The sequence below is a fragment of the Bos indicus genome, chromosome 26 (genome assembly GCF_029378745.1).
Source record: "Bos indicus isolate NIAB-ARS_2022 breed Sahiwal x Tharparkar chromosome 26, NIAB-ARS_B.indTharparkar_mat_pri_1.0, whole genome shotgun sequence".
NCBI classification, from domain to species: Eukaryota; Metazoa; Chordata; class Mammalia; order Artiodactyla; family Bovidae; genus Bos; species Bos indicus.
Window position 1 is genome coordinate 33,070,238 of NC_091785.1, and position 25,117 is coordinate 33,095,354.

General features: G+C 45.9%; 1 protein-coding gene across 38 annotated transcripts in view; it reads left to right on the top strand.

The window, feature by feature from the left end:
- The window catches only part of TCF7L2 (transcription factor 7 like 2), a 202,193-nt gene that overhangs the window by 117,307 nt on the left and 59,769 nt on the right, over positions 1-25,117 (top strand). For 18 of the 38 annotated variants that reach the window (XR_011564292.1, XM_070780832.1, XM_070780850.1 and 15 more), the window contains one exon: positions 9,917-10,060. The exons of 19 other annotated variants lie outside the window; for them this stretch is intronic. Coding sequence is in view for 18 of the 19 variants with exons in the window: in XM_070780832.1 (XP_070636933.1) it covers positions 9,917-10,060 (144 nt within the window). In the remaining variant the exon portion in view is untranslated. The remainder of the gene's footprint in view (positions 1-9,916; positions 10,061-25,117) is intronic. One more of the 38 variants, XM_070780869.1, reaches the window with a different exon arrangement.

Here is a 25,117-nt window from a genome sequence, read left to right on the forward strand (position 1 = left end):
TTTCACCCTTCTAGATATCAACTCAAGAGGTGACTCCCCCCCTCCTTTTTTAGCTAAATGGTTTAATCTGAATTTCATGCTATTATGAATTGCATTCCAGTAATCCAAGTGCCATTTTTTCAGTGTCTTTTGTTTAATAGCCTAACTGCATGACCCAGCCCTATAAATTTCTAGACATCTGGCAAGAGCTGGATATTAATCCCTCCCTGATTTGGGGAGTGATAAGACCTAGGACTCCCCCAAAGTTCACACTCCTCCTTGCACCCTGTGGAGACCTAGGCAGCCAGTGAAGGAAAACAGAAGCTCTTTGGACCTCTGTTTCCTGTGAAATGGGAATAATAATTCTTACCCTGTGTTGCCCAGAGTTGAGTATTTGCTTCAAATAAAATGTGCTCAGAAGGCAGTTAGTGATAAGATACTGGTAGTTAGGCCAATTGGAACTTCAGAATTTAAAACTATACAGTTCACCCTTTTAAAGTGTGCACTTTACTGATTTTTAGTATGTTTATAGGATTTTGCAACCATCACCACAGTCAAGTTGAGAACATTTCATCAGCTTCAGAAGAAACTCTGTCCCCATTAGTTGTCACTCCCCACTTCCTCCAACTCACCCCCCATCCACCAGCTACTCTCTGTCGCTGTGGATTTGTCTCTTCCAGATATTTTGCATGTGTAGAATCATGTATGTGGTCCCTGGTGACTGGCTTCTTTCACTTAGCATGGTCTTCTCAAGATTCATCCGTGTTACACGTGTGTGTGTATGGCTGAGCCCCTTCCCTGTTCTCCCGAAACTAGCACAACGTTGTTAATTGGCTTTACCCCAGTACAAAGTAAAATGTTTAAAGTTTGGGGGAAAAAAGATCATCTATATTGTGGCATCTGTTTCTATTTCATTACTTTTTAATAGCCAAATAATATTCCATTGTGTTGGTAGATCACATTTTACTGATCCATGTGTCAGTTGATGGTAAGCTTCAGAATTTTAAGAACATTGCATGCGCGCGTGCTAAGTTGTTTCAGTCGAGTCCGACTCTTTGCGACCTTATGGATCGTAGCCTCCCAGGCTCCTCTGTCCATGGGATTTCCCTGGCAAGAATACTGAAGTGGGTTACCATGCCCTCCTCCAGGGGACCTTCTCGAACCAGGGATTCCAGCCCTCATCTCTTACCTCTCCTGCACTGGCAGGTGGGTTCTTTACCACCAGCACCGCCACCTGGGTGTACTGTCTCTGTTGTCTTCTGTATACACACCCACTCACACACACACACACCCACAATTAGGACTTACTGTTTCCTCTCTCAAGGTTCTCTTTAACCGGATTTTTACTGATGTTTATATTCAGGATATAACATGGGGTAGAAGGATAGTGCATGACTTGAGTAGCATGGGATAATTTACCTCAGATCCCTTATCCTATGACTCCAGCTCTCTCCCTTTCAAGCTGAGAAACTCCAAATACCGTAATTCTGAGAGATTCATCACCCCAGTCCAGGCAGGACCACACCGTGCTTGTCCCAGGTGCATGCCCAGTGACAGCAGTTACGGCCCCTCAAGTTACGCGATTAGCAATAGTGTGATTCCTTCCGAGGAGGACAGCTAGGAGGTGAGTGTGATTTTGGAACCAGAGATGTTAGCGAATGAAGCTGGCAAGCCTTTCCCCAAATTCTCAAGTACCTTCTCGTTCTAAATGAGATGGTGTCACGGGTTGGTTCTACCTGTGGGTGTCTGTTGTTTTTGACTATTTATAACCTTATGGCCCTGCAGTGTGATTCCTGCTTTTTCATAATGTTTGGGGAGGTTTTTTTTTTTTTTTTTCAAGTTATTTCGATTTAGTAAGTTTTTATGTCATTAGTATAGCGCATTTCAACCAAAATGGTTGTTTTTCATAAACACTGAGCAGGTTTAAATAATGTTTTCTCATAAATTAGTCCTCATTTCCACAGTTCTTCAGTTATTACACCATGAAGACCCTCTGGAGTTTGATGTTGTCAGGAAACATATTAGCAGAAAATAGTATGTTATTATCTAATGCTAATAATCGGTTAGCAGAAATGAGAAGAGAAGACATTTAATTGGGGCTCCTGCGGCTAACAAGATGTGAACTATAAAAACATTTCCAGGAGAAATTCCAGGATTCTTCTAGAAACCTGTTATTTGCATTTGAAAACGTTTGGTCCTATTGCTATGGGGGGAGGGTGTTGATCAACACTGCTTTCTTTTTTTGGGGCAAAGCACTCTAAATTTCCTGAGTGGTAACTGGATCCCCAGGCACAGCTGGTCTCTGTGTTGTCTTGAAAATCTCTCAGCTCCATTTTGGGGTGCTTTTCTCTATCTTTTTTAGGGAGTATGTTGGTTTGTAAAGAGAGGATTACCAAGTACACACTGCCAGTCCCAGTCAGACTCTCTCCCCTTGCTGGTCCCTTGATTCTGCACGGTACTGTCTGTGGCCCCCAGGGGCAAAGTATGGACCCACACCCCTTCCCAGAGGCTCTTCTGGGAGAAGGAACTACCCTTTACCAAAATCTCATCAATAGCTTGTTATTACATTTATTTGTTAACTAGATGCACAAAGCTTCCTTCAGCCGTTCTGGACCTGAGCCTCTGCCTCCATTTCTTCCATAGCAATCTATGCCTGCACCTGTGAATCAGGTCCTTTTCTCCCAAAGTAACTGATGAGCATGGTTTTCCATGAGCTTGCTGACATTTTACTTGTCTGGAGAGATTACACTGTTAATCTCTCAATTCCCTATGCAAATGATGGAGATGGAGGTTGCACAGAGAAGCTTCGGTTTTCCATCTGCTGAGGTCACCACGGAACCTCATCACTGTCTGAGGAAACAGACCGGAAAGATACACTGGTGTTCTGCTAGTGCATGGGTGTCCAAGGAATTAGTTTGGCTATAGAAAGGACTTCATTTAGTGTTCCAGCGATGTCTGTTAGAACTTCATTTACTTTTTTCATGCCTTGGCTAATTTTCCATTATTAAGGTTGGCTGTTGTACATTATTATCATCCCAGAAAGCCTTGACTTCACTTTCTGGGCTACTTTAGTGTTGATATCAGCTAAAAAATAAAAGCATCTCCTTTATTCAAAATTACTCAAGTAACTCTTTTTTTTTTTAAACTTTATCCCAAGCTCTTCAAAAACTATTTTAGGTGATTTTCCTTCATTTGTTTCTACCATAATAAGAAAGTGGGTTTCTTTTTCATCTTCTCAATATTTGTTATTGAGAAGTATTTTTCCCCTCAGAAAACAAAAGTTGGCAAAGTTTTCTTTAAACCAGTAAACAGCATTCAGAATGATGCAACAAATTCCCTTCTATTATACCCTATTGCTGAAGTATTTTCCCTTGGCCATGTAGATCTTTTATCTGGTAAAAGAAAGTTTCTTCCCCTGGATGTAACTGTTTTTAGTAAATATTGCCTCAGTGCCATGTGCAGAAATCCAGGCATGTAGGATTTGTACTCAGAGTGATGGGAGGAATTAATGCTCCCCCCAACCACCCCCACCCGAGTTCTTCTCACCCTGCAGATTTGGAGCACATTGGAGTGGGCAGGGCCCTTACCAGTCATTCAGTAGCCAGCACCCTCACATGACTTGACATACTAAGCCCCAGAAGTACACGGCACACAGCTAGCTGGTGGAAAGTGGCAGTGAAAATAGGGCCCCACATCTGTCTCTTTGCTCAGATCGAGGATAAGATGAACTGTGCTTTGTAAAAGGCTAGTCTAAGAAGGGACTTAACATTGGCTCCTTTTGTGTTCATTCTGTTTGGCTCCTAGTCTCTTTCTCACTAAGATGAGGTCCTTGAGGGCTAAGGCAGACTTCATTCCTACATCCCTTGAGTGTAGGGGTGATGGTTACATTTCACCTGATGCCTGCTCTGAGCAGGGTGGCCCAGTGATACTGACCGGGAAGTGACAAGTGATATTGACAAGGAGGAGTTGCTCTTTGCGAGCTGGGAACTTGCCGTTCCTGACTGCAGGCCATTGTTACCCACACTGGAGGATACCCACTTACCTCTGCACGCCCATAGGTGGGCAGTCTGTACACACACACCACACAGACTCTCACACCTTATCACTCACATGCTCATATTTTAGAAAAATAAATCAGGAAAAGTAGTGTCATATACATTTGCCATGTCTGTGATGGCATGCTACTTTGGGAAAAAACTGGACTCACCTTTAAAGATAAAAATGGTAGCTTTCCCAGGGCCATTACAGTTTTTTTGTATCTTGTTTGACAAGACCTTTCAAATGTGATTAGTTCACACCAAACTTACCTTACTTTCAGAAGTGACAGTAATTGATAGAGCATAAAGATCTGAACCCTCTGAGTTTATGTGTATGTGTGGTTGGTTGAATGGATGGATGGCTGCTGTTGCTTAATTGTTTTTTGTGTCCTTGTTTATATGCACATGTGCATGTGTATGTAAATGATAAAGAGATAAGAGGATTTCACCCTCTTGCCAGTTTTTTTTTAAATTATCATTTTATTAGTTGGCTTCTTTAGTGGAATGGTTCTTCCCACGTCCTTCTCTCAAATGGATGTTTTTCCTTCCAGAGATGCTGCTGTTTCAAAATAAAACTCTTCCATGTTGTGCATAGAACCCTGACCTCCTAGTTTTTAAAAAACCTGGGTTTTTGGTTTGTTCTTTTCTAGCTGTATAGTCCTGGGGAGGTCCCTTTATGCCTAGACTTAGGGATTAAAAAAAAAAACCAAAGAATTCAATTACATGATTTCTAAGACCCATTCCATTTTGCAATTCTGATTCCTTTGCTGCTGCTGCTAAGTCACTTCAGTCGTGTCCGACTCTATGCGACCCCATGGACTGCAGCCTTCCAGGCTCCTCCATCCATGGGATTTTCCAGGCAAGAGTACTGGAGTGGGGTGCCATTGCCTTCGCTGCTGATTCCTTTGAGAGACCCATAAATAATCCTTTCCCTCTTACTTGGGGGCAGAAAACATATAAAAAACATAACCCAAATGTATTAGGGTTCTCCAGAGAAATGGAACCAATAGGAGATAGATGGATATAGAAAGAGACTTATTGTAAGTAATGAATTGACTCATGCAATTATGAAGACCGAGAAGTGCCTAGATCTGCACTCAATAAGCTGGAGGCCCAGGGAAGTTTATAATTTAGCTCTAGTCTGAGTCTGGAGGCCTTAGAACCAAGAGAGCTGGTAATGTAGTTCTGGTCCAAAGGCTGGCAGACTTGAGACCTGGAAGGAGTCTGTGTTTTAGCTCAAGTCCAAAGGCAGAAAGAAAAACTCCCACGTCTCAACTTGAAGGTAGTCAAACAGGAGGAGTTTTCCGTATTTGGTTAGGATCAGCCTTTCTTCAATTCAGGCCTTCAACTAATTGGACACGGCCTACTCACATTAAGGAGGGCAATCAGTTTTATTCATTCTACCAATTTAAACTCATCCAAAACACAGAGACACTCAGAATGTTTGACCAAATATCTGGTCACCTCGTTGCCTAGACAAGTTGACCCATAAAAATTAATGATCACACCAAAGTTTACTGAAACAAAATTGGAAGCTTTTGCTTTTTTCTTCCTGTCTAAGCAGTGGGTGTAGAATTCTCCCAGTAGCCAACAACTGTTGACCAAATTTGGTGTGAGTAACACATTTCATACAAAATCTTTATGTCTGGAGGCTTTAGTATTTTTAGGGGTTTTGGTTTTTAAATGCTTTTCAGCTCCTTCTATACTCTCTTTTGTGTTTATTTTTCCTGGCAGAGCAATTTGTACTTTCTGTCTCGTTGGTTTCCATTCTGTTACATTAACATTTGAATGTTGCCCAGCCACCTGCTGAAGGTGGCTTTAAGCTCATAAAGAAACAAAATAGTAGAGTACACAGCTATTGCTCCAACTTTTAGTGGTGCACCTTGATTCTGCTCCATGTGGTCATGTCCAGAACTGGTCAACTCACCATGTCCTCAGGGGCCACATCATCAGGGAAGATGAAACCCACCACCTGCTTTGCCTGCCATCTGTCTTGACATGTCACAGCCTCAACTTTGGAGACCACATCTTAATAAAGTCGGTCAGTGAAGCCAGTGGCTTTGGAGGCACTAAAGGAGGAGGGCCGAGCGGTAATTCTAGCAGGCGTGTGGTTTTTGCAAGGTCCCCACTCCCCTGTCCAAAGACTAGCCACACGCCGCATTCATTCTTATTTTGAAAAGTACTGGACACTTACTTCCAATATATTGCCTTATAATAATCCCCTCATCATGCCCTGGATCATGAAACTCCAGAGGCCTTCATTGACTTTTCCTGGAACATCTCCAAGTTTTTCCACATTACTGCTTGCTTTGTGGATGGATGATTATTGAGGTCAGTCTGACAAAGGTGACTAGGTTTCTCTGGTCAGGATGCCCTTCTCCTTCCTCAAACCTAGCCCAAATTGGCCCAAGGAAAATGAGTGTATTGACCCATAGTTGAAAAGTTTATAGGAAACATATGTCAGGCATGGCTGGATCCAGGGTCACATATTCCAGGACACCATTTCCTTCCAGCCCTCGGATCTGCTTTCCTCCTGGTTGAGTCCATTGCATGGGGGCAGGTTCGAGTCCAGGGAGACCTTATCTCCCTGCACGATTCTGAACCAGTGTCTATGGTCAGGGGGGCGTCATGGGCTGAGTGCATTTGAACTGAGTAAACTTGCCCACTTGGAGCTGGGGGCTAGAGTCCACTCTACCCAAACTGTTACGGGTCAAGAGTCAGGGTGATACCTCCTAAATAATTCAGGCTACTGTTACCAGAAAAAGTTTGAATGGATGCTGAGCGGAAAACTTGGCAGAGGTTTGCTTCATCATCTTTAGGATTTGTTAAAGAGTCTTGTATTTGTTAGCGGAAGGCTCATTTAGAGTTCTCTCATGGTACAAAATGACTTGGTATTTGTATGCACACTTAGATCTATTTATAAGAAATCCTATACCCCCCAAACTTGAAGTGGCTTGTAAGACTTCATATTATGTAAAAAGATTGGAAGTGAATAATGAAGGAAATTAGAATAAAGAGGAAAGCAAGATAGACCTGTAAGATAAGATGGGGGTAAGGTTAATCTCACAAATTTCAAAGCTGGAAGATCCTACGAGATTGGTAGACGTGACCTGTAAATTTGGCTCTGAGGTTCCCAGGAAGAGTATTAGATCCTATACAAAGGGGGAGAGAGAGAGAAAATGTGTGCATGCACGTGTGTGCATGCGCCCACATACCCATGAGTATAACAGACTTGTGTGCAAGCCCCTATGGGAGTGGAGACCCTAAGAGGCCATGGGAAGACAGTATGGTCTGGGGTATCCTTAGATTCAATTCTTTTCCAAACTCCTGGGATGCTTGCCCTCAGGAATCTTACATCTTTGCTCTCAGCATTGTATTAGGAAGCAAAGCAAGCAGACCAGGATTGAAACCCCCATACTGCTGGGTTCCTTTCAGGAACAAGTGAAGGGCTAAACCATGTTCCCTTTGGTGGGAGGCAGTAAGATGAGTCACTGCTGTGACGGGGGCAGAATAGGATGACCTCAGTTGTAAAACTGGGCTAATCTGGAAAATGGACTCATGCCTGCCCCATGACTCACATTCCTGTTTACAAACGAGCCCCGTGGAGAAGTGCAGAGAGGGAGACTCTGCTTCCCGGATGGAGACCAGAGACGTCCAGGGCTGGGCACCCGTGCTTCCTCTGGGGCTTGGGCTGCGCTTCCTGGGGGCAGACCTTGGGCTCCCCGCAATGGTGACTTTCAGTGTCCAGCCACAGGGACAGTTGCAACTCACGAGGGCAATGGAGAGGCACCAGTTTGCAGGTGATGTGGCTCCTTCTCATTTTGGGTCTTCACATGCTTTGGGCTGGGTTAATCCACCTGGAGAAACCACCCTCTCCCCGCTCCCCCCCACCCCCACCATCAGAGGACCCAGTTATCTGAGAACCATTTAAATTATTCCAGAAATGTGGCTGCTGTTTCATAGATTTGTCCATTATTTCCATTGCTTTTCTAACTCCTAGTCTTCAGTGCCCACCATGCTCATTCTGCTATTTAGTGGATATCAGAACATAATATATTGGGTATTGTGCCCAATCTCATATTCTTAATCTTGAATTCTGTTTTTTGTCAGGGGGGAATTAAAAAGGGTGAAAAAATTTGTTCATGGGGATTTTCCTTCACATCAGATCAGATCAGATCAGATCAGTCGCTCAGTCGTGTCTGACTCTTTTGCGACCCCATGAATCACAGCACGCCAGGCCTCCCTGTCCATCACCAACTCCTGGAGTTCACCCAGACTCACGTCCGTCGAGTCAGTGATGCCATCCAGCCCATCTCATCCTCTGTCGTCCCCTTCTCCTCTTGCCCCCAATCCCTCCCAGCATCAGAGTCTTTTCCAGTGAGTCAACTCTTCTCATGAGGTGGCCAAAGTACTGGAGTTTCAGCATTAGCATCATTCCTTCCAAAGAAATCCCAGGGCTGATCTCCTTCAGAATGGACTGGTTGGATCTCCTTGAAGTCCAAGGGACTCTCAAGAGTCTTCTCCAACACCACAGTTCAAAAGCATCAGTTCTTCGGCGCTCAGCCTTCTTCACAGTCCAACTCTCACATCCATTCATGACCACAGGAAAAACCATAGCCTTGACTAGACGAACCTTTGTTGGCAAAGTAATGTCTGCTTTTGAATATGCTATCTAGGTTGGTCATAACTTTCCTTCTAAGGAGTAAGCGTCTTTTAATTTCATGGCTGCAGTCACCATCTGCAGTGATTTTGGAGCCCAGAAAAATAAAGTCTGACACTGTTTCCATTGTTTCCCCGTCTATTTCCCATGAAGTGATAGAACTTTTTAACAACTAGGGTAGAGAAGACATAATTCTTTATCATGAACACAAAAGTCATAGGTCTTTTTTTTTTTTTTTTTTAACAAAAATTAGAATGATATTTCCTTGTTGTGAAATAGCTGTTCTTGAACCCCAGGTCACTCTTAACACCGATCAATTCTTTACCCTGTTTTTAGAGCAATAGTCAACATCTGGAGAGGAAGATGTATTTACGTAACAACAGTATAAGTTGAGTGAGACCTGGTTCCGGTCCCCCTTCCCCCACCGTCTACTAGCTGTGTGACCTTGGGCATGCTCCTTAACGTCTCTGAGTCAGTTTCTTCCTCTGTAAAATGGGCACAACAGGACCCACCTCACAGGGTAGTCATGAGGAATAGTGGAATGACACAAACGTTCCTGTCTAGAACCCTAAACAGAGAAGCAGCGCTCATCACAGGCCTCTGGCTGAGTTGAAATGCAGTAGAGCACTGACTTCCTGAGCACTCAGGGCTGGTGCTACCAGATCCTTGAAGGGGTCCAGAGACGCTGGTATAGTTGCAGCTCTCAGAAAGGTTGCAGCCTAGCAGAGGGAATTGTATTGAGACAGCTCCCCAAATAGCACTGGCATGGAACCCTGTGCAACTGCTTTTTTGTAGGGTAGAAATACTGGCTCGGCCCAAATGTTCATTTGGAGTTTTCTTTAGAACCCAGATGAACTTTTGGGCCAACCCAATAGCAGCAATATTACATGGTTTAAATTAATGGATGATTCGGTAAGGTAAGTTGAGAGAGAGGGAAAATGCTAGCCAGCAGGCTTCTCAGAAGAAGGAGTGATGGGCAGGGTTGGGAGAGTGGGAAGGGATGCTCCAGAAAGGCTGCCTGGAGGAGGCTGTGTTGAAGATGTCTCTGGCAGGGTCCCCAAGCTGGCCGCAAGGACACGGGAGAGTTCCGGGTTCGAGCGGGGAACCCCGGTCCTCCGCCTCCTGGAGTTTGTAGAGAAGTGGGGTTAGCGCAGGACGTCAAACTGGGGGCCGTGAATGCCTTGCTGACTGCGCACGCCTCCCTCCCGAGCCTCACTCTGTTCCCCTTTCTTCCTGGCAGCAGTGCCCCCTCCCTTGCTGCACTCAGGGACATGACTGTCAGCACTTCTACCCCCCCTCAGACTTCACTGTCAGCACTCAAGTCTTCAGGGACATGAAAAGGAGCCACTCCTTACAAAAGGTTGGGGAGCCCTGGTGTTTGGAGGTAGGTCTCGGAGCAGAATGATGGTATGAGATGAGCGGGCTCTGGACGGAAGCCACCCATGCACATGGTTTCCTTCTCCTTAGGGCATCCTCCGTGGTCCCTGAGTCCTGTCACATCACCGTTACATTGGGTGCCATGATGCCGGGGTGTCCTGACCACGAATAGGTTTATCATAGCCGTAACAGTGCCAGTTTACAAGGACGAGGGGAAGGGAGACACTCCCGCGAACCCAAGGTGTTGGGCTCCCAGTTGAAGCCACATGGTCTAGCATCATGCATGGCTTCCATAAGAATGATGAACAAGGTCATCCCGTTAAACTTGACTGTGGAAACGATTTCTTGGACTCTTCAGAGCTTCCAGTGGAAGAGAAGATATCACCAGAACTTGGCCTTTGTTCTTCATTCTTTAGAACTTATAGATTTTCTTTTCACATTCAGGGTGCTGGGCTCTGCTCACCCTTCCTGCAGTGGTGCTTCCACAGTCCAGTTTAACGGGATGACCTTGTTACTCTTCAAATCCGTAGTCCCAAAGAATAAAGAACATCTAGAACATGTTTTCATCCTCAGAAGAGCAAAAGTCAACGCAGATAAAAACTGTAAAGTTAACTCTTTAAACTTAAACAGTGCATGACTTAGTAACTCATGCTAGCTTTTGACTTTTTTCCTTTTTGAAAAGGAAAGGGAATATTTAAGAGCCAATTAGTAGAGCCTCTGTCTCTGATAAACAGTGATTGTATACCTACTATGTGCTGATTGCCCTGCAGCGTGTTAGGGCCGCAGGGACAGAAAACAGCAGAGGCCTAGAGTAATACGTTACATTTGTCGGTGCGTCTTGCCTTTGGAGAGAGAAAATGCGGGTGAAATCATCCTGAAAAGCTTGTCCTAATTTAAAAAGTAGTAAATAGCCCTGTAAGAAAACGAGACACACGTAGAGAAACATCCAAATGTTTCATCCAAATGCAGGAGAAAAAGTCAACACATTCCTTTTTTACCTAGTTGTGATCTCTTAATATTTGGATGCATTTCTTTCTTGTCATTCATGTGTCTGAAGTTTAAAAATGGTTTGCAAAACATTTGTAAAACATGGAATGGCTCCTTGCTCGGTTATTCTCATACACTATGTTGTGTCTTCATTCTGGTTAGTTACACGGTGTCTTTTGGGGCTTTTCCTGTCTAATTAGTCCCCTCTGACTAGATGTGGCTAAAACTGAAGATGTGTCTAGGGTCTTTTGAACCAGACCCTACCCCGCTTCTTCTGATGAGCCCTGCGCTTGGAACCGCTGGGGCCCGTCAGATGGACCAGGGAGGCTGACTTCTGTGTGGCAGCCCTGGCCCGCAAGGAAGAGCTTTTTCTCAGCAGCCCCTCCTTGGTTTGGCTTTTAATAAGCGCCTCTGTTCATCCTGACTATGGATGATAAGGCCATACTGAACATAGTTATTCCTCCACCAGGGCCTGGCAAGCGGTAACTCATTAATCTTTGGTCAGAGTTACATGATAGATAAAGGAGAACCAGGCACCCATTCTGAGTTGTGAAAACGAAACAGAAACACTGGGTTTCTTCCTTATAACTCGAGATCCACAGGCGCCGACGCCTGTTTCTCAGCTTGCTGGCGCCAGTTTCTCAGCTTTGCCCTCAGGACAGGGAAGCATCTCTTGGGGAAGAGCCAGTTACCTCGGCTTCCCAGATGGGGGACTAAGTCCCTAAGTTGTGAACAGACCAGACGCAGAGACACCACTTGGGCTCTGTGACCTCAAGCGAGTTACCTACCTGCTCTGTGCTTCAGTCCCCTCCTCAGCGCAGGGGTGCCTGACATGAGCTGTTGTGAGCCTCAGTTGACTTGAGGCATGTGGAGCGGGAACTTGGCCAGAGGAGCCTGTGTGCTGGGTCTGGCACGAGCGTCTGGCAGGATCCGGGGGAGCCGCACCCTGGCAGTGAGTCTGTGTGGTGGGCTGGCCTTTGGTGGGGCAGTTCAGTCCTGCCGCGTGGTTTCCACACACAGCTCTGGGGTGCTCCAGGTGTTTCCGGGGAGCATCGCGGAAACTGCGCACAATCAGAGGAGGCAGAACCAGATTTGAGTCCATTTCTCTCACCTCTGCTGGCAAGGTGCTTCATCCATCTGTGATGCAATCCCCGTGTCTGTTAAAAAGGGATGATGGCGGAATCCCTGCCCCAGCCTTCCTTCGCTGGGTACCTCCCAGGATCCCTTGAAATCCTGATCAAAGAGACTTTTTAACACAGCACTTCCTACGGTCCAGGCACTTCTCTCGGGGATTTGTGTATTTTAACTCTTGAAAACCTGACAACAACCCTAAGAGGAAGGTGCTGTGGTTTTGTCATTTCGCAGATGTATCACATAGAGGTTAAGTAACTTGCTTAAGATTACACAGCAAAGGGGCAGAGCTGTAAAACTGCTATTAATGAAAGACCATGGCAGCGGTCCATGGTTTGGAGCCTTCCCCACCAGTCACCTTCCACTCGCTAAAGGAGACTGGGTTAGGTCCTGCTCAACACGCAGCCGTCTCAGGAGCTGGGAGGAGACTTCTGATTCAGGATATCTAAAGTCCAGTCTTTGTTTTATAGGTACCACATCTGGGATCCTTTCTAACCTATCCATTGGCCCTTCTCTCTCTCCCCTGCGAGTCAGCTTGATCCTTTTAGCTCTCTCCTCAAGGGAATTAAGGTTGGTAGACCAGTTGAGTAAATATGAGTAAGAAAGTCAATATCCACCTGGGCAGGCATGAGTCACTTCTTTCTAGTTAGCTATTCATGGCCACTTTCAAGCTCACCACACAAAGTCATTACATTGAGGCTATTACCATGTTTAATAGTGACAATAATAGGGTGTGACCCATGGCATAAATGCATTCAGATAAGAAAGAAAGTGTCTTTTTTTTCCTGTAATTGCTTAGTCAATACCATTTTCACGGAAATGCTTGCAAACAAACTTAAAGAGGTCTTTGTTCGAATCCTTCCCTTATTCTGTGCTTCCTTCCTCTTGAAGGGCTTTTTTGAACTTTTCCTGATCAGTGGGCTGGGGGTTAGCAGGGTGATACCCTCTGTCCTTTCTGATGTTTTGGTCTACTGACCTACCTTTTTGCTGGATTTGAGCCTAATTTTATTTCATTTTTAGGGGTGTGTGTGTGTGTGTGTGTGTGTTGTGTGTGTGTGAGTTCAGGAGAGGACACATTATTGCTGGTACTTGCTTATTAACTTCTCAGCTTAGACATTTAAGGGGGAAAAAAGACTTTTGCTAACTTTGCAAAGCTAGTCACATAGACAGGGAGTTAACCATTTTGGTGAGAGGAAATGAAACTTTTCTTAGGTTTATTAGACCACATCCTATGAATCTGTGGCTTATTATATGTCTGATTTCTAAAAAGCATGGCATCATGGCCAGAGTTTTATTTTTGCTCATTAGTCATTGAAACAAATATAGATATTGCTTCATTTCCTTAGTTCTATGTTTTTCAATATGTTAACGTATGGAAAATCTGGATTTACACAACAAAGTACATTAGAAGGGGGAAGTATTAATCTCTGCATTACAACTTTGGATTATCAAGTATTCTGTTCAGCTAAAATGTTTAGTTCATCCTCCCCCCGCTGATTACATAAAGAAGCAGAATGAGAGAAAACAGTAAAAATGTTCCTGAAAGACAAAATTAGTATTTGGACATGGTTTCAGTCTTTTAAAGGATGTGTTTAAAAAATGAGAGGCAGGCTTGTATTATATATGTAATTCTTCTCCGTCCGTCTGACATTTCTTGTAATAGAAACCCTTTCCTGTGTATCCCGCGAAGACTCTTGGTAAAACATCCAGTGGTGTCCATCCTGGAACTGGATATCTCTCAATGTGTTTAGTCATTGCCCCGTGCAAACCCACTGTTTCTAAAGTTCCACTATTACAGTCCGATTGCATCTCATGCGGGAAAGAGTGCAAGCTGAAAATAACAAAGACAGAATGACTGTGGCCATTCCCTCATGCCCCCATGATGTATATGACCTGTGGCTTAGCACACACAGCCCTGGAGCATTCTGTGCAGGCAGTCCAGCAGATTCGCTCCCCTCCCCAGAGTCATTCTCCCGGTGGGATGACTGGTGGGACCACCCATGTTATTTTGTCATTTCTCGTTTTTCTTTCTGCAGATCTTCTTTGTTGAGTTCTTCTAGGTTAAATGGGTGCGTGGATTTCCTTTGCTGAATTTCAGCTCCATGAGTGTAAGTGGGCATCGTGGTGCCTAACTGGAATTCCTGACACCTCAGAGAAGCCACACTCCCAATGCAGGGTGAACGTGGTGTGGTTTCCCTTGCCCCGTGTCAGAGCCCCGAAGGATTGACACAGCTTGACCACTGCTTGCACAGGGCTCCCCACCAGGGACACAGGTCCAGAGAGGGAAGGGATTGTTCTGGGCCTCGTGTCCCTTGTTGACCATTCCTTGGACCGAAGGCATGCACACTGATCACTTCTTATACTTTTCTCTATCCCGGGAGGCTGATACACAGAGTAGGAAGCCCAGGCAGTGTGCGTGAACATCCTTTAAGGACCCCATCCCTTGGAGGGTGGGGCGTTCTCTGGCCCTGCATCCAGCCTCTGGGCCCCCTCCTGAACCCCGCCTGGATGCCACAGGCTGGATCACTGCTCCTGTCTCTGTGACTGCCTCCCTTTTCCCCATTCTTTGTGAGTCACATGTTTTCTTTGCAACTCTTGTGACAAAGGTCATTAGTAGGGAAGACTCGGGCCTTCCATGCGTGACATCTTGTCATCCACACAGTTTATTGGTTTGGGATCCTCCCCTTTTGTAATTCTCTGAGGTGACAGATCTGTTTTTAATGGGCTGTGCTGTGTCAAGGGAGAGTTTAAATTAACCTTCAGACTTTTTATACCTCACAGGGCCCCTCAGATCATAATATACGGCCAGTATTTGAAGAGAGGGAGGGGATGCTTTTTGCTCACGGTTTTGACATTCTATCGAATCCGCCTGCCTGTCTGTTTCTCCATGATGTGATACCTCCGTTTCTCAGAGTACTTTCCTTTGATGATGTCAGTGAGGTAGATGTTTGGAATTTGGGAACAGAGAGGAACCACGCTTCAGCCCAGACTCTGGAACTTAGTTTACTCGTTTTTATTAAAAGGAGATTGTCAGGTCAGCAAAGTGGAGGATCTTAGTATCCTAGTTTCAGGCCAGCTCTATGCACCTGATCCAAAAGGTATTTATTGTAACCGCTGCTGCTAGTTTTGCAGGAGCTGATTCTAGGCGCTACCTCATCTTTTATTCTTTATTCCACACTTTCCCAGCCTTCTCCATCACATCACTGAACGTTCACTTCAAACCTGTTTGCATTAAAGGAATGTGGTAGTTCTGAAAACAGTTTTTTGATGTTGGCTTGGGGAGTAAGGTGGTGGATGTATTCCTATCTTCTCTGATAAGGCCAGGTTCAAGTTCTGACCACCCTTTCCTCGGGCTGTCCTTTCCCCATCAGTGACTGGCTGCCTCTGCTTGAGCTGCAGATGGGGAAAGGAGGTGGCCTCTGTCCGGCCAAGGAGTTTTAAACTCTTTGTTAACAACCTCCTGGGGTGTATGTGTGTGTTCTGTTCTTCTGGGGCTCCTCCACCCCCAGGGAGCTCACAGCTCTGCAGCATTTTTCTCTGGAAAGGTCTAAATAGCAGGCCTGTTTGGGCTCAGAGTGAAAGTTTCTGTTTTGGAAAAGCCAGTTCCTTCCGATAAGGGAGGGTGGGGATGAGGAAGGAACTAGAGACGCCAGAAAAAGAAGAAGTGAGAGTCCAGGAGGCGGCGGGGTGACCAGGGGACGCGTGTGGCCCGCTGCGTTTATTTCCCAGCCCCACCTGTCACTTGACCGCCCAGCTTCGCCGGAGCCCCCTGTGTGGCAGCCCCTGGGCCCCAGCGGGGACCTCTTGCTGCTTCAAAAAACAGAGCTGGCAGGAGATGGTGTTGGGTTGGATATGATGTACGGGGCTGGGGTCAGAGGGAGCACGCCAGTGCTCAATCACCAAGTGCTCAGCCTGGACTCTGCCCGTCGGGTTTCTGGCAGGCCTGGGTGGTTCGCCGGCAACCAGTGTGGCCAGGGAGAGGTGCTCTTTTCCCCCCGGAAAGGAGAAGCCCCTCCACCAGAAAGTACAAGAAACTCGTAATCAGCCAGGAGATCCCAGTTCACAGCTCTGCCTCTTGGACAAGTTTCTTTCTTCCTGCCCTTTTTAAAAAAATAAGAACCCAGAAGAAAGCTGGGTGGAGGTGAGAGGGAGGGGCAGCTTGCTAATGATGCTTTTACTGGCTTCAGGAATCTGGGCAGTTCCTGAAGGGCAGGTGGGGCATTTCTGTGCCCAGCGGGGCAAGGACAGCAGTGTCTGGGCGTGGATTCGCAGCTCTCATGATGCAGTGACGTGTACGCTTCTAAAGGGACTGGGACATTAGTTTTCCTTGACCCTGTCCTGCTGGGGGCAGCAGAGTGAACTCAAATCAGGTTCCTGGTGGGGAACTCTCCTCCCTGCAGTCTTGCTTGGTGGGGTCACTTGCAGCTGTCTAGTTTTTGATTTGCACTTCCTGTGTATGCTTCTGTGTCCCTGATTCTAGGACTTAGGAACAGGCTTCCTTGGCCATGTGGGGTTTTCAAAAATTACATTTTAACATATACAATAAAATTGGCCTTTTCTTTCGGTCTACAGTTCTGTGAATTTTAGCATCAATTCGTATTATCGCCACCACAGTCAGGATACAGAACAGTTCCATCACCTTACACACACTTTTATGCTACCCTTTTAAGATCACAAGGGATGTGGGGTTTATTTTTTTTAATTTTTATGGTTTTCACCTTTGAAAGGTATCGTTGACCTGATCTGTTTCTTTCATTCAGAGGCTGACTTTTCACTGTCCGTTGTAAGTTTCTGCTTTGCTCTTTCTCCACCAAGAGACGTAACCAGAGTACCTTTCTTGTCAGCCTCCTACTGACATGGTGGGTTGGGTTATTTGGTTCTTGTGCTGGCTGTTTTTGCCCACACCCCTAGGGTGCTTTGGGCCACTTTGTGGATTTAGGAGAACTCAAGGCGAATTCTGACAGTGGCCAAAGAACACTGTTAACTAGTAAGGGACATGTTCTTGCCGACCATCTAGGCAGCCTTGTGAAGGGAAATGACGTCTGGAGTATTCTGCTTTGAATTTCTGTTATTCTCTCCCAGATGTCAGGACCGCCGATCAAGGTTTGTCGTTGTTCAGGCACTCAGTCGTGTCCGACTCTTTGTGAGCCCGTGGACTGCAGCACACCAGGCTTCCCTGTCCTTCATTGTCTCCCAGAGTTTGCTCAAACTCATGTCCATCGAGTCGGTGATGCCATCCAACATCTCATCCTCTGTCGCCCCCTTCTCCTCCTTCTCTCAAATCTTTCCCAGCATCAGGGTCTTTTCCAGTGAGTTGGCCCTTCACATCAGGTGGCCAGAGTATTGGAACTTCAGCTTCAGCATTGGTCCTTCCGGTGAACCTTCAAGGTTGATTTCCTGTAGGATTGACCAGTTTGATGTGTAAAATGAAGATGGTGCATCCCCTGTAGATTTGTTGACCCGTGTGGCTCTCCCAGACTGTCCTCACTTGTCTGACTACTTAGGTGAAGCCAGAAACAGTGTTGCTTCCACGATCACCCATGCCCCCCCAGCCAGGTTCAGCAACCAGCTGGAACAGCCATGGGAAGGCCAGAGCTGCGTGTCACCTGCTGTGGTCAGACCTGCTGCTTTCTTCGGGAAAAGTGAACTGCAGGAATGTTTGTGTGGTACAGGCAGATCCTGTGTATGTGCCTGTCCTCTTGGGAAACGAGGAGAGGTGACCTCAAAGGTCCCTGGCTCAGAACGTCACACTTGACTGAACAGCTGATGCCTTTGCGGTGGATTTTGCTGGGGAAGGTGGCAGCAGTCTCACACATGTGAGGTCTGGTGTAACCTGACTCCTGCCTATGTAATTACTTGGAGACTTGCCATTACAGCCAATGGAGAAGTGGGAACAGTGACCCAGAGCAGAAAGCAGAAATTACAGGGGTGGAAAGGGGAGGTAACATCCAGAAACACAGTCGTAACTCTCCTCCTGGCTTTCTGGGATGGAAAACTGCTTTAGAATCAGGAGAAAGTGTTAGAACCGCCTTCTAAAACGTGTCACCCCTCTTTCCTGTCTGTATCCCCACTCCTCACTGCTCTCTTGACAGGCTGAAGGAACCCCTCAGAGTGTGGTAGAGTCGGGGCATCCAGGGTTTAGTTGAGAGGAGTGAGTCTGCTGATAAGAAACTATCTTTGTCTGGCAGCAGGTTTCTGTAGAGGAATGTCCTCCAGGTGCAAGAAGAATGGTTCTCATTTAAAAAAAAAAAAATCACACACTAAACAAAGTAACACGAGCATGGGCGTCAGGATGAAACCAGGAGAACAGAGCAGCTGTCAGACACAAGACGCTCTTCTGCACCCTGATTGACAGGGCAGGGGCGCTGTGGAAAGCCAGGGCTGGCATCATTTTCACACGTGGAGCAACTGTAAACCTCGGGGCCCGGGGGCCTTCACTCTGGAAGATGCCAGAGAAGAACTTACAGAGTGATCATTCTCCCTCCAGAGGTGCTTACCGTTTGTCTGATCGATGTCGGAAACACGATATCATTTCTACCAACACCCACATAAGAAGGTTTCTTTTTTTTTTCCCCCCCTTTTCTTATTTGGGTGACAGATTGCATGTTAGGGCACTAAAAGATGAAAGCACTAAATATTTGCTTTAGAAAAACACAGCGAAAGACTCATCCTCCCAGCTGAAAACTGATGGGCTTAGAATTCCATTAACAAAAACGACTGTCTGCAGTTAAATGTATTGCCACCCTCTGGGCACGGTTAACAAGTGGGGGAGAAAGTGGAGGTCGAGGGGTGGAGGATTGTACAGGATTCTTTCTCCCGGGGAGTGGAATTAGGGCCCTTTCGTCGACATGGAGGTCCAGGGTAGCCCAGAGAAGTGCCTTCCTCCTTCTGTCATGTTGAGCTCCTCCTTCTGGGTCTTTTCAGTGGATTTCCTCTCCATAAAAAGGATCTCTTTGTTATTCCCTCTTTCAGATGTAATGATAAAGTCGTAATTCTTACAATCCTCTTTGGCATGAGCTGTCTTGCCTCAGAAGAAGAGAGAATGCATTTTGGCACTTGATGATGGTTCTGTTTAATGGAATGATTAAGAGCGTGAATTCAAACCCTGCCTTTGCTACTAACTGGCTGAGTGATGGTGTGCATAGTGTAGTTTCTAGACCTCAGTTTCTCCATATGTAAAGCAGGGAAATTTTTATACATCCCTTCCTTTATTGGGAGGTTTCACTGAGTTAAGGTGGTGTACATGTCCATCCGCCAACATCTGCTGTTGTTCAGTTGCTGAGTCGTGTCTGATTCTTTTACGACCTCATGGACTGTAGCCCGCCAGCTCCTCTGTCCATGGGATTCTCCAGGCAAGAATACTGGAGCAAGTTGCCATTTCCTTCTCCAGGGGATCTTCCCACCCAGGGATTGAACCCATGTCTCCTGCATTGGCAGGTGGATTCTTTACCACTGAGCCACCAGGGAAGCACTTCTGTCAACATTAGCTCTTACTTATTCATTCTCAGTGGGTATTTTTAAATTCATCTCTTTGAGAGGAAAGAAGGATGAACCCTTTCTCTGGTCGGGGTGTAATATTAATATTAGCCACCACTTATTAAAAGTGTTGTTCAGGCTTTGAGTTCAGTTTTTTGTAAATATTCTTGTTTTACACTTATAGCTACTCCATCGTAAGAGGAAAAACTATTTTTTCCAATTTTGTATATACCTAAGCTAGTTGAGTGCTTTTCCATGAACCAGCTCTACTTTAAGTGGTTTTTCATATGTTAATTCATTTCACCCCCCCAACGCCCCCAAAAGGTAAGAACTATTTTCCTCAGTTTTAAAGAGAAGGAAACTGTGGCATAATTTTTTTTTTTTTTAATTGTCCTTGGTTCTACGGAGAGTAATATTAGGGCTGGGATGTGAAGGCCGGATCTTTACATATTTGTAAAGCCAGGGTGCTCACCTCATCAGTTCACTGCCAGCCTCCACTCTCACGTGTGAATGGTCCTAGCTCGCCAGGATCGTGCATGAGAAACACTGAGCAGATACACAGATGCTCTCCAGATCCGCTGCTTTATGATAGTTGGGAAGAAAAATCTTTATTACCGGAAGTTGTGGCTTCTGAGTCTCTCAGCAGTTGGCAGCATAGATTTTTGATTTGTTTTGTTTTGTGTGTGTGGTTTTGTTTTGTAAATAATTAGAAACAGTTAGACTCTCCTTACCACCCACAGTAAAAATTGCTTGGATCCTGCAAATAAAAGAAAAAAAAAATGAGTCCATTTGGTAGAATGATTAAAACGGGATTTTCAAGAAGAAAGTTCCATTTTTGAGGGTGAGCTTTAGATGTGTAAGGCTTAGGGATTTCTCGCTTTTCAGTTCCCCCTTCGTCTGAATTCAGAGTCAAATAGTGTTAGGGGCTGTTGCCAATGATGGGAGGGATTACGCACAAGATGGCTCTGGGAGGAAACCTACATTTTTTTGCACTTATTAATGGTATGTCTTTTGTGTGAGTGGGTGTGAGGACTGAGGAGGAAGCATATACTTACATGGTGTGTGGTCCTTTCCGCTTCATTTCACAACCTGTAATGGTGAGCGAGGGGAGGAAGAAGCCCTAGCACAGCCATGAGTTTCCACTGTAGGGATTAATATCATTGAGGCAGGAGGAAGCCAGGCCTTTTTCCATGTCAGGAGGACTGAATCAGAGTGGCTAGGACTCCTGGTTTTTAGGACTCTGTTCTAATGATGCCCTCACTTTTATACACACAATATGGGTACGCTTGCACATATGTGGTTCGCCTCACTCTCCCCTTCTCAGACCAGGGTCTGAGTTGATGTCTTTGGCCAGGTCAGATGTGCTGTCCATTGGAGATCCCTTGCCCCTCACGTCCCTGCCAAACCTTCCTTGTCATTCCAAGACTGTAGCTAGTCATGTGAGTGACTTTCTAATCCTTGTGGGTGCTTGAAGGGATTCGCCTTTGTAAGAGAAGGAACGTCCCCCTTGGAGGGCTGTCTGTGTGTCCCATTGGAACCCACATTGCTTTTGACTTCTCTTCTATGATCATTCCCAGGCAGGCCTCCTCTTGCCATCCTGACTTGTTTAAATTTATGGGTTGTTGGCAAGCAATTTTTTGATGCTCTTCTTCTCATAGCCAGAGGCCAAGATCCCTTGTGGAGCAGTGCCTGAGTTTAATGGATGTCATCTGGACACCAGGGAGGGGCGTAGAGAAGCACTGGGGGAAAGTCTTAGAAGTAAGATGCTGCCCCTTGATGCTTGTCTTTATCCCTTTCAGGGCAGTACATTCAGAGAAATGGTTTTGGTGCTATCACAGCATCTTCTAATTTTAGGACAAAAGGTTCAGTGTCCTAAATGGACTTGTAGATGGCCTAAAGAATACCCCGTAAGCCACCCATTCAACTTGATCTTGAATATCTCAACTTTATTGAGCTCTTCTCCTGGTTATAAAGCCAGAAGATCTGGCCATAGCTTTTGTAACACTAGGTAATGCTCCAGGAAGGATGATTTTACTCTTCTGGCTGTCTGGGTTTGGTCCTCAGGCCAGGTTCTAAGATAGATAAGACAGTATCATCTTAGCTTGATTTAATGAGCTTAGCTTCAGATTAAAGGGAGTCTAGAAGTTACCGGCGCTGCCTTGGTGCTTCATGGTAAAGAATCCGCCTGCCATGGTAGGAGACGAGGGTTCAATCTCTGGATCGGGAAAAGATCCCCTGGAGAAGGGAAATGACAACCCACTCCAGTATGCTTGCCTGGGAATCCCCATGGACAGGGGAATCTGGTGGACTATAGTCCATGGGGTCACAAACGAGCTGGACACAACTTAGCAGCTAAACAACAGGAAAAAGGGAAGCAGGGATGCAGACATGTCTTTCAGACATCAGACTTCTGACTGATAGCTGTTACAAAGCCTTGACTTTGTGGGACAGGTGAGTAATCTTCTTGTAATGATGAAAGCTTGCAAAATAGGTCTTAACATCCAGAGTGACTAGACAGAAGCACCAGCAGCGCTTGGGGACAGCTCAAGTTCACCAGGCACTGCTGGGCAGATGCTGTTCTCTGCTGGGGATGAGGTGTGAGCAGGATGGACTGAGTCTTTGCCTTCAAGGAGTCGCCCTTCTAGCTAGAAGTAATGACTTGAGTCCCTTGGACATTCTGCTCCCTTTTGGTCCCTGCCCACCCTGAGAGTCTGCTCCTTTCTGAGGCATCATCAGAAGAAGTTGCCTCCTGGGCTCCTAGAGAACTCAGAACTCCCTCCATGATGAGATCCCTCCATCTTGGTAGGAATGGTCTCCATAATGAGGCTTTCAAGAAAAGCCATGTTGAAGAGGGTGTGTTCAGAGCAGACAAGCCCACTTTTAAAGCTTGGGAGGTTCTGACCAGAGACTAGATGCCACCAGACCCACTTCTCTGCTGCTTCATCTCTTGCTTCTGCGTGGTCACCAGCATCCTTTTGATCTCACCCTCCTCCTCTTCCCCAAATTCATTTTCCTCATCTCAGGGAATTTCTCACCATATTTACATTCTTCCTTGTTCAACATCAAATCTTTGTCTCTGTTCCCATCACAAAGATCTGTAACATACATACCTGGTTGCCAGGAATGTCCTGCCCAGGCTTCAGGCAGAGCGGTCTCTGGCAATTCTGGCCTCTTACAGTTTAGAAGAAGGGGAAAGAAAAGTAATTTTAAAGTGCCATAAGCTGGAGTTGTTTAGAATAGGGCAGGCAGCCCTCAGTCCTCTGATGAGCAATGTTTTTAATTAGAATCCTGATAGATTAAGAAAATATATGTGGCTTCTCGATTTGAAAAAAAGCAAAAACGTTACCTAGGGAGATTGACTGGGCTGGTCTCGGTAAGTTCAAATTGAATGTTGCTCAGCAGGGAGTAGGCTGATGGTAAGGTCATTGTGTATATGAGCTGGGCTTCTGGTGCAAGACAGATCAAATAACTCAGGTCACAGAAGTGGACTTGAGTGACCTCAAAGTATTAATGCAACCAATTCTTTGAGCCATTGACCCCAAGCAGAGGGAACAAACTTGTTCCTTCTGGTTCGAGTAGGTGGATGGGTAGAGACAGTTATGAAATCTTAGAATTGTCAGAGCTGAGTGGTAACTCAGGCCTCCTTGTGCCATCCAGTCCTCTCTGTAACCTGGGGAAACCAAGGCCCAGAGACAGGAGATGACTTCGTGGAGCCAGAGAACGATGGAGTCAAGACCACCAGACTCCAGGCTGCTCGGATTTTCTCCTTCCGTCCTGCCAACCTCTGATTCAAGGTGGAGTTTGATTTTTGCGGACCTTTCATGTGAAGCGCCGTTCATTTTAAGCTCCTTCTGGGTCAGTGTGCAGTTGAGTATGTTTAGTATGAATTTGCATATTTTCCTCTTAGAGGCTGAGTCTCTCTGGGATGCCCCAGGTGCTCATGGTGGTGATGAGGATGGACTTGTGCAGGCATCTGCTTGGGGTTCACTAGGGAGAAGTGAGCTGGAGAGTCTCAGGGAGTCTTAGGAAGTCTTCCAGCAATGAATGTGCTTTAGCAACACGTGGGAAGTCAGATCTTACGTTCATTCGTGCATTTTGAGTTAACTAGTCTCTGATACAGGATTATATCTTTTTCTACAACCCCACCAACCTTCTTTCCCAGGGAACTCATCTTTAGGAATCCTTTTACAGGGTTGCTTTCTGGGCTTGAGTCTAAAACGCAGAGAAATGTATGAAAATGATCCTTTGAAATCAAGTTTGATACCAGCCCTCTATGATAAACCTCAGAAAGTGTCTGGGTTGGGCGCTGTCAATACCTGATGTCAAGGCAACCCTGCCAGACAAGAAGAATGCATTCAGGAGTTCAGTGGTGACTTTTCAGTGTTTGCTGAGAACTCGGTTCTGCCCCTTGCGGTCCTACGTCCTGTGACAGAGCCGGTGCTCTGGGTCAAGTTCAGCAAGTTTGTTTTGACTTGCAGCCCGTGATGGCAGTGAAGCTCTCATTATGTAATGTTAAACTGGGCCGGAATGTCAGCTGGGCCAGGCCTGCCAAAGCTTGAAGAGTTGATTGGGAATGGGCTATGTTTAGTGTGACTAATCCATCTTGGCTGGGGAAAGGGGTGGGTAGGTGTCTCTCTGAGGAGGGAGGGAGGTATGATGTGTGCTATTTTGAATGTTAGCACTTTGTGTAAACTCTGCAAGACCCCGCCCCCACAATCCCCTGAGGGGGAAAAAAAATTCAGCCTTTGACCAACTAGTAAAATCCAGGGCTGTTGACTGATAACCAACCCAATGTTGCCGTGGAAAGCTGTGGTCAAGGCACCAGGGTCTGTGTACCACTTGCAGTCAAGGAGTTAGCACTTTGGGTTGATGTGAAATGGTGTTTCTTAAACACCTAGCCTGTATCCATCAAATTTTGCTAGCAGTGGTAGTCAGTAATTTAAGCAGTTATACAAAGTAGATCCTGGGTTCCTTAATAAAAACAGCAGTCAACCCTAATAAAAAATTTAAAGCAAAGAAAGAGGTGGGCTATTTTCCTAATAAAGATTTGAAAGTATAATTTAAGTTCTGTCTGATGACTGACCTTCTTGGTCTTTATTTGGGAGCCTTTTTCTCCCTCTGCCCTCAAGGTCCCCCACCCCTACCTCCCATCTTCCTCTTGGATCTTCTTAGGGGACAGAAGAATCCCATTTTCATGTTAATGTCTTTCGTAGAAGGTAGAAATAATCTGGAACCCCTGTCTGCACAGTGATCCTGAAGCACAATGTGGCCCCTACCCCAGCCAGGAAAGGTTGCATTTTGGTGAGCGTGGCAGAGCCCAGCCTCTGCACTGCCTGAGGCAAATGGCGGAGGGCGAGGGCTTGCTTTTGTTTCTTCTCTGATGAACGATAGTAAAGTGTGCACTGAACCTGGAAACACCTCCCTTTGTGTTCAGTGCTCTCCTAACACAGGCTGTTAAACTTGGGGCCTC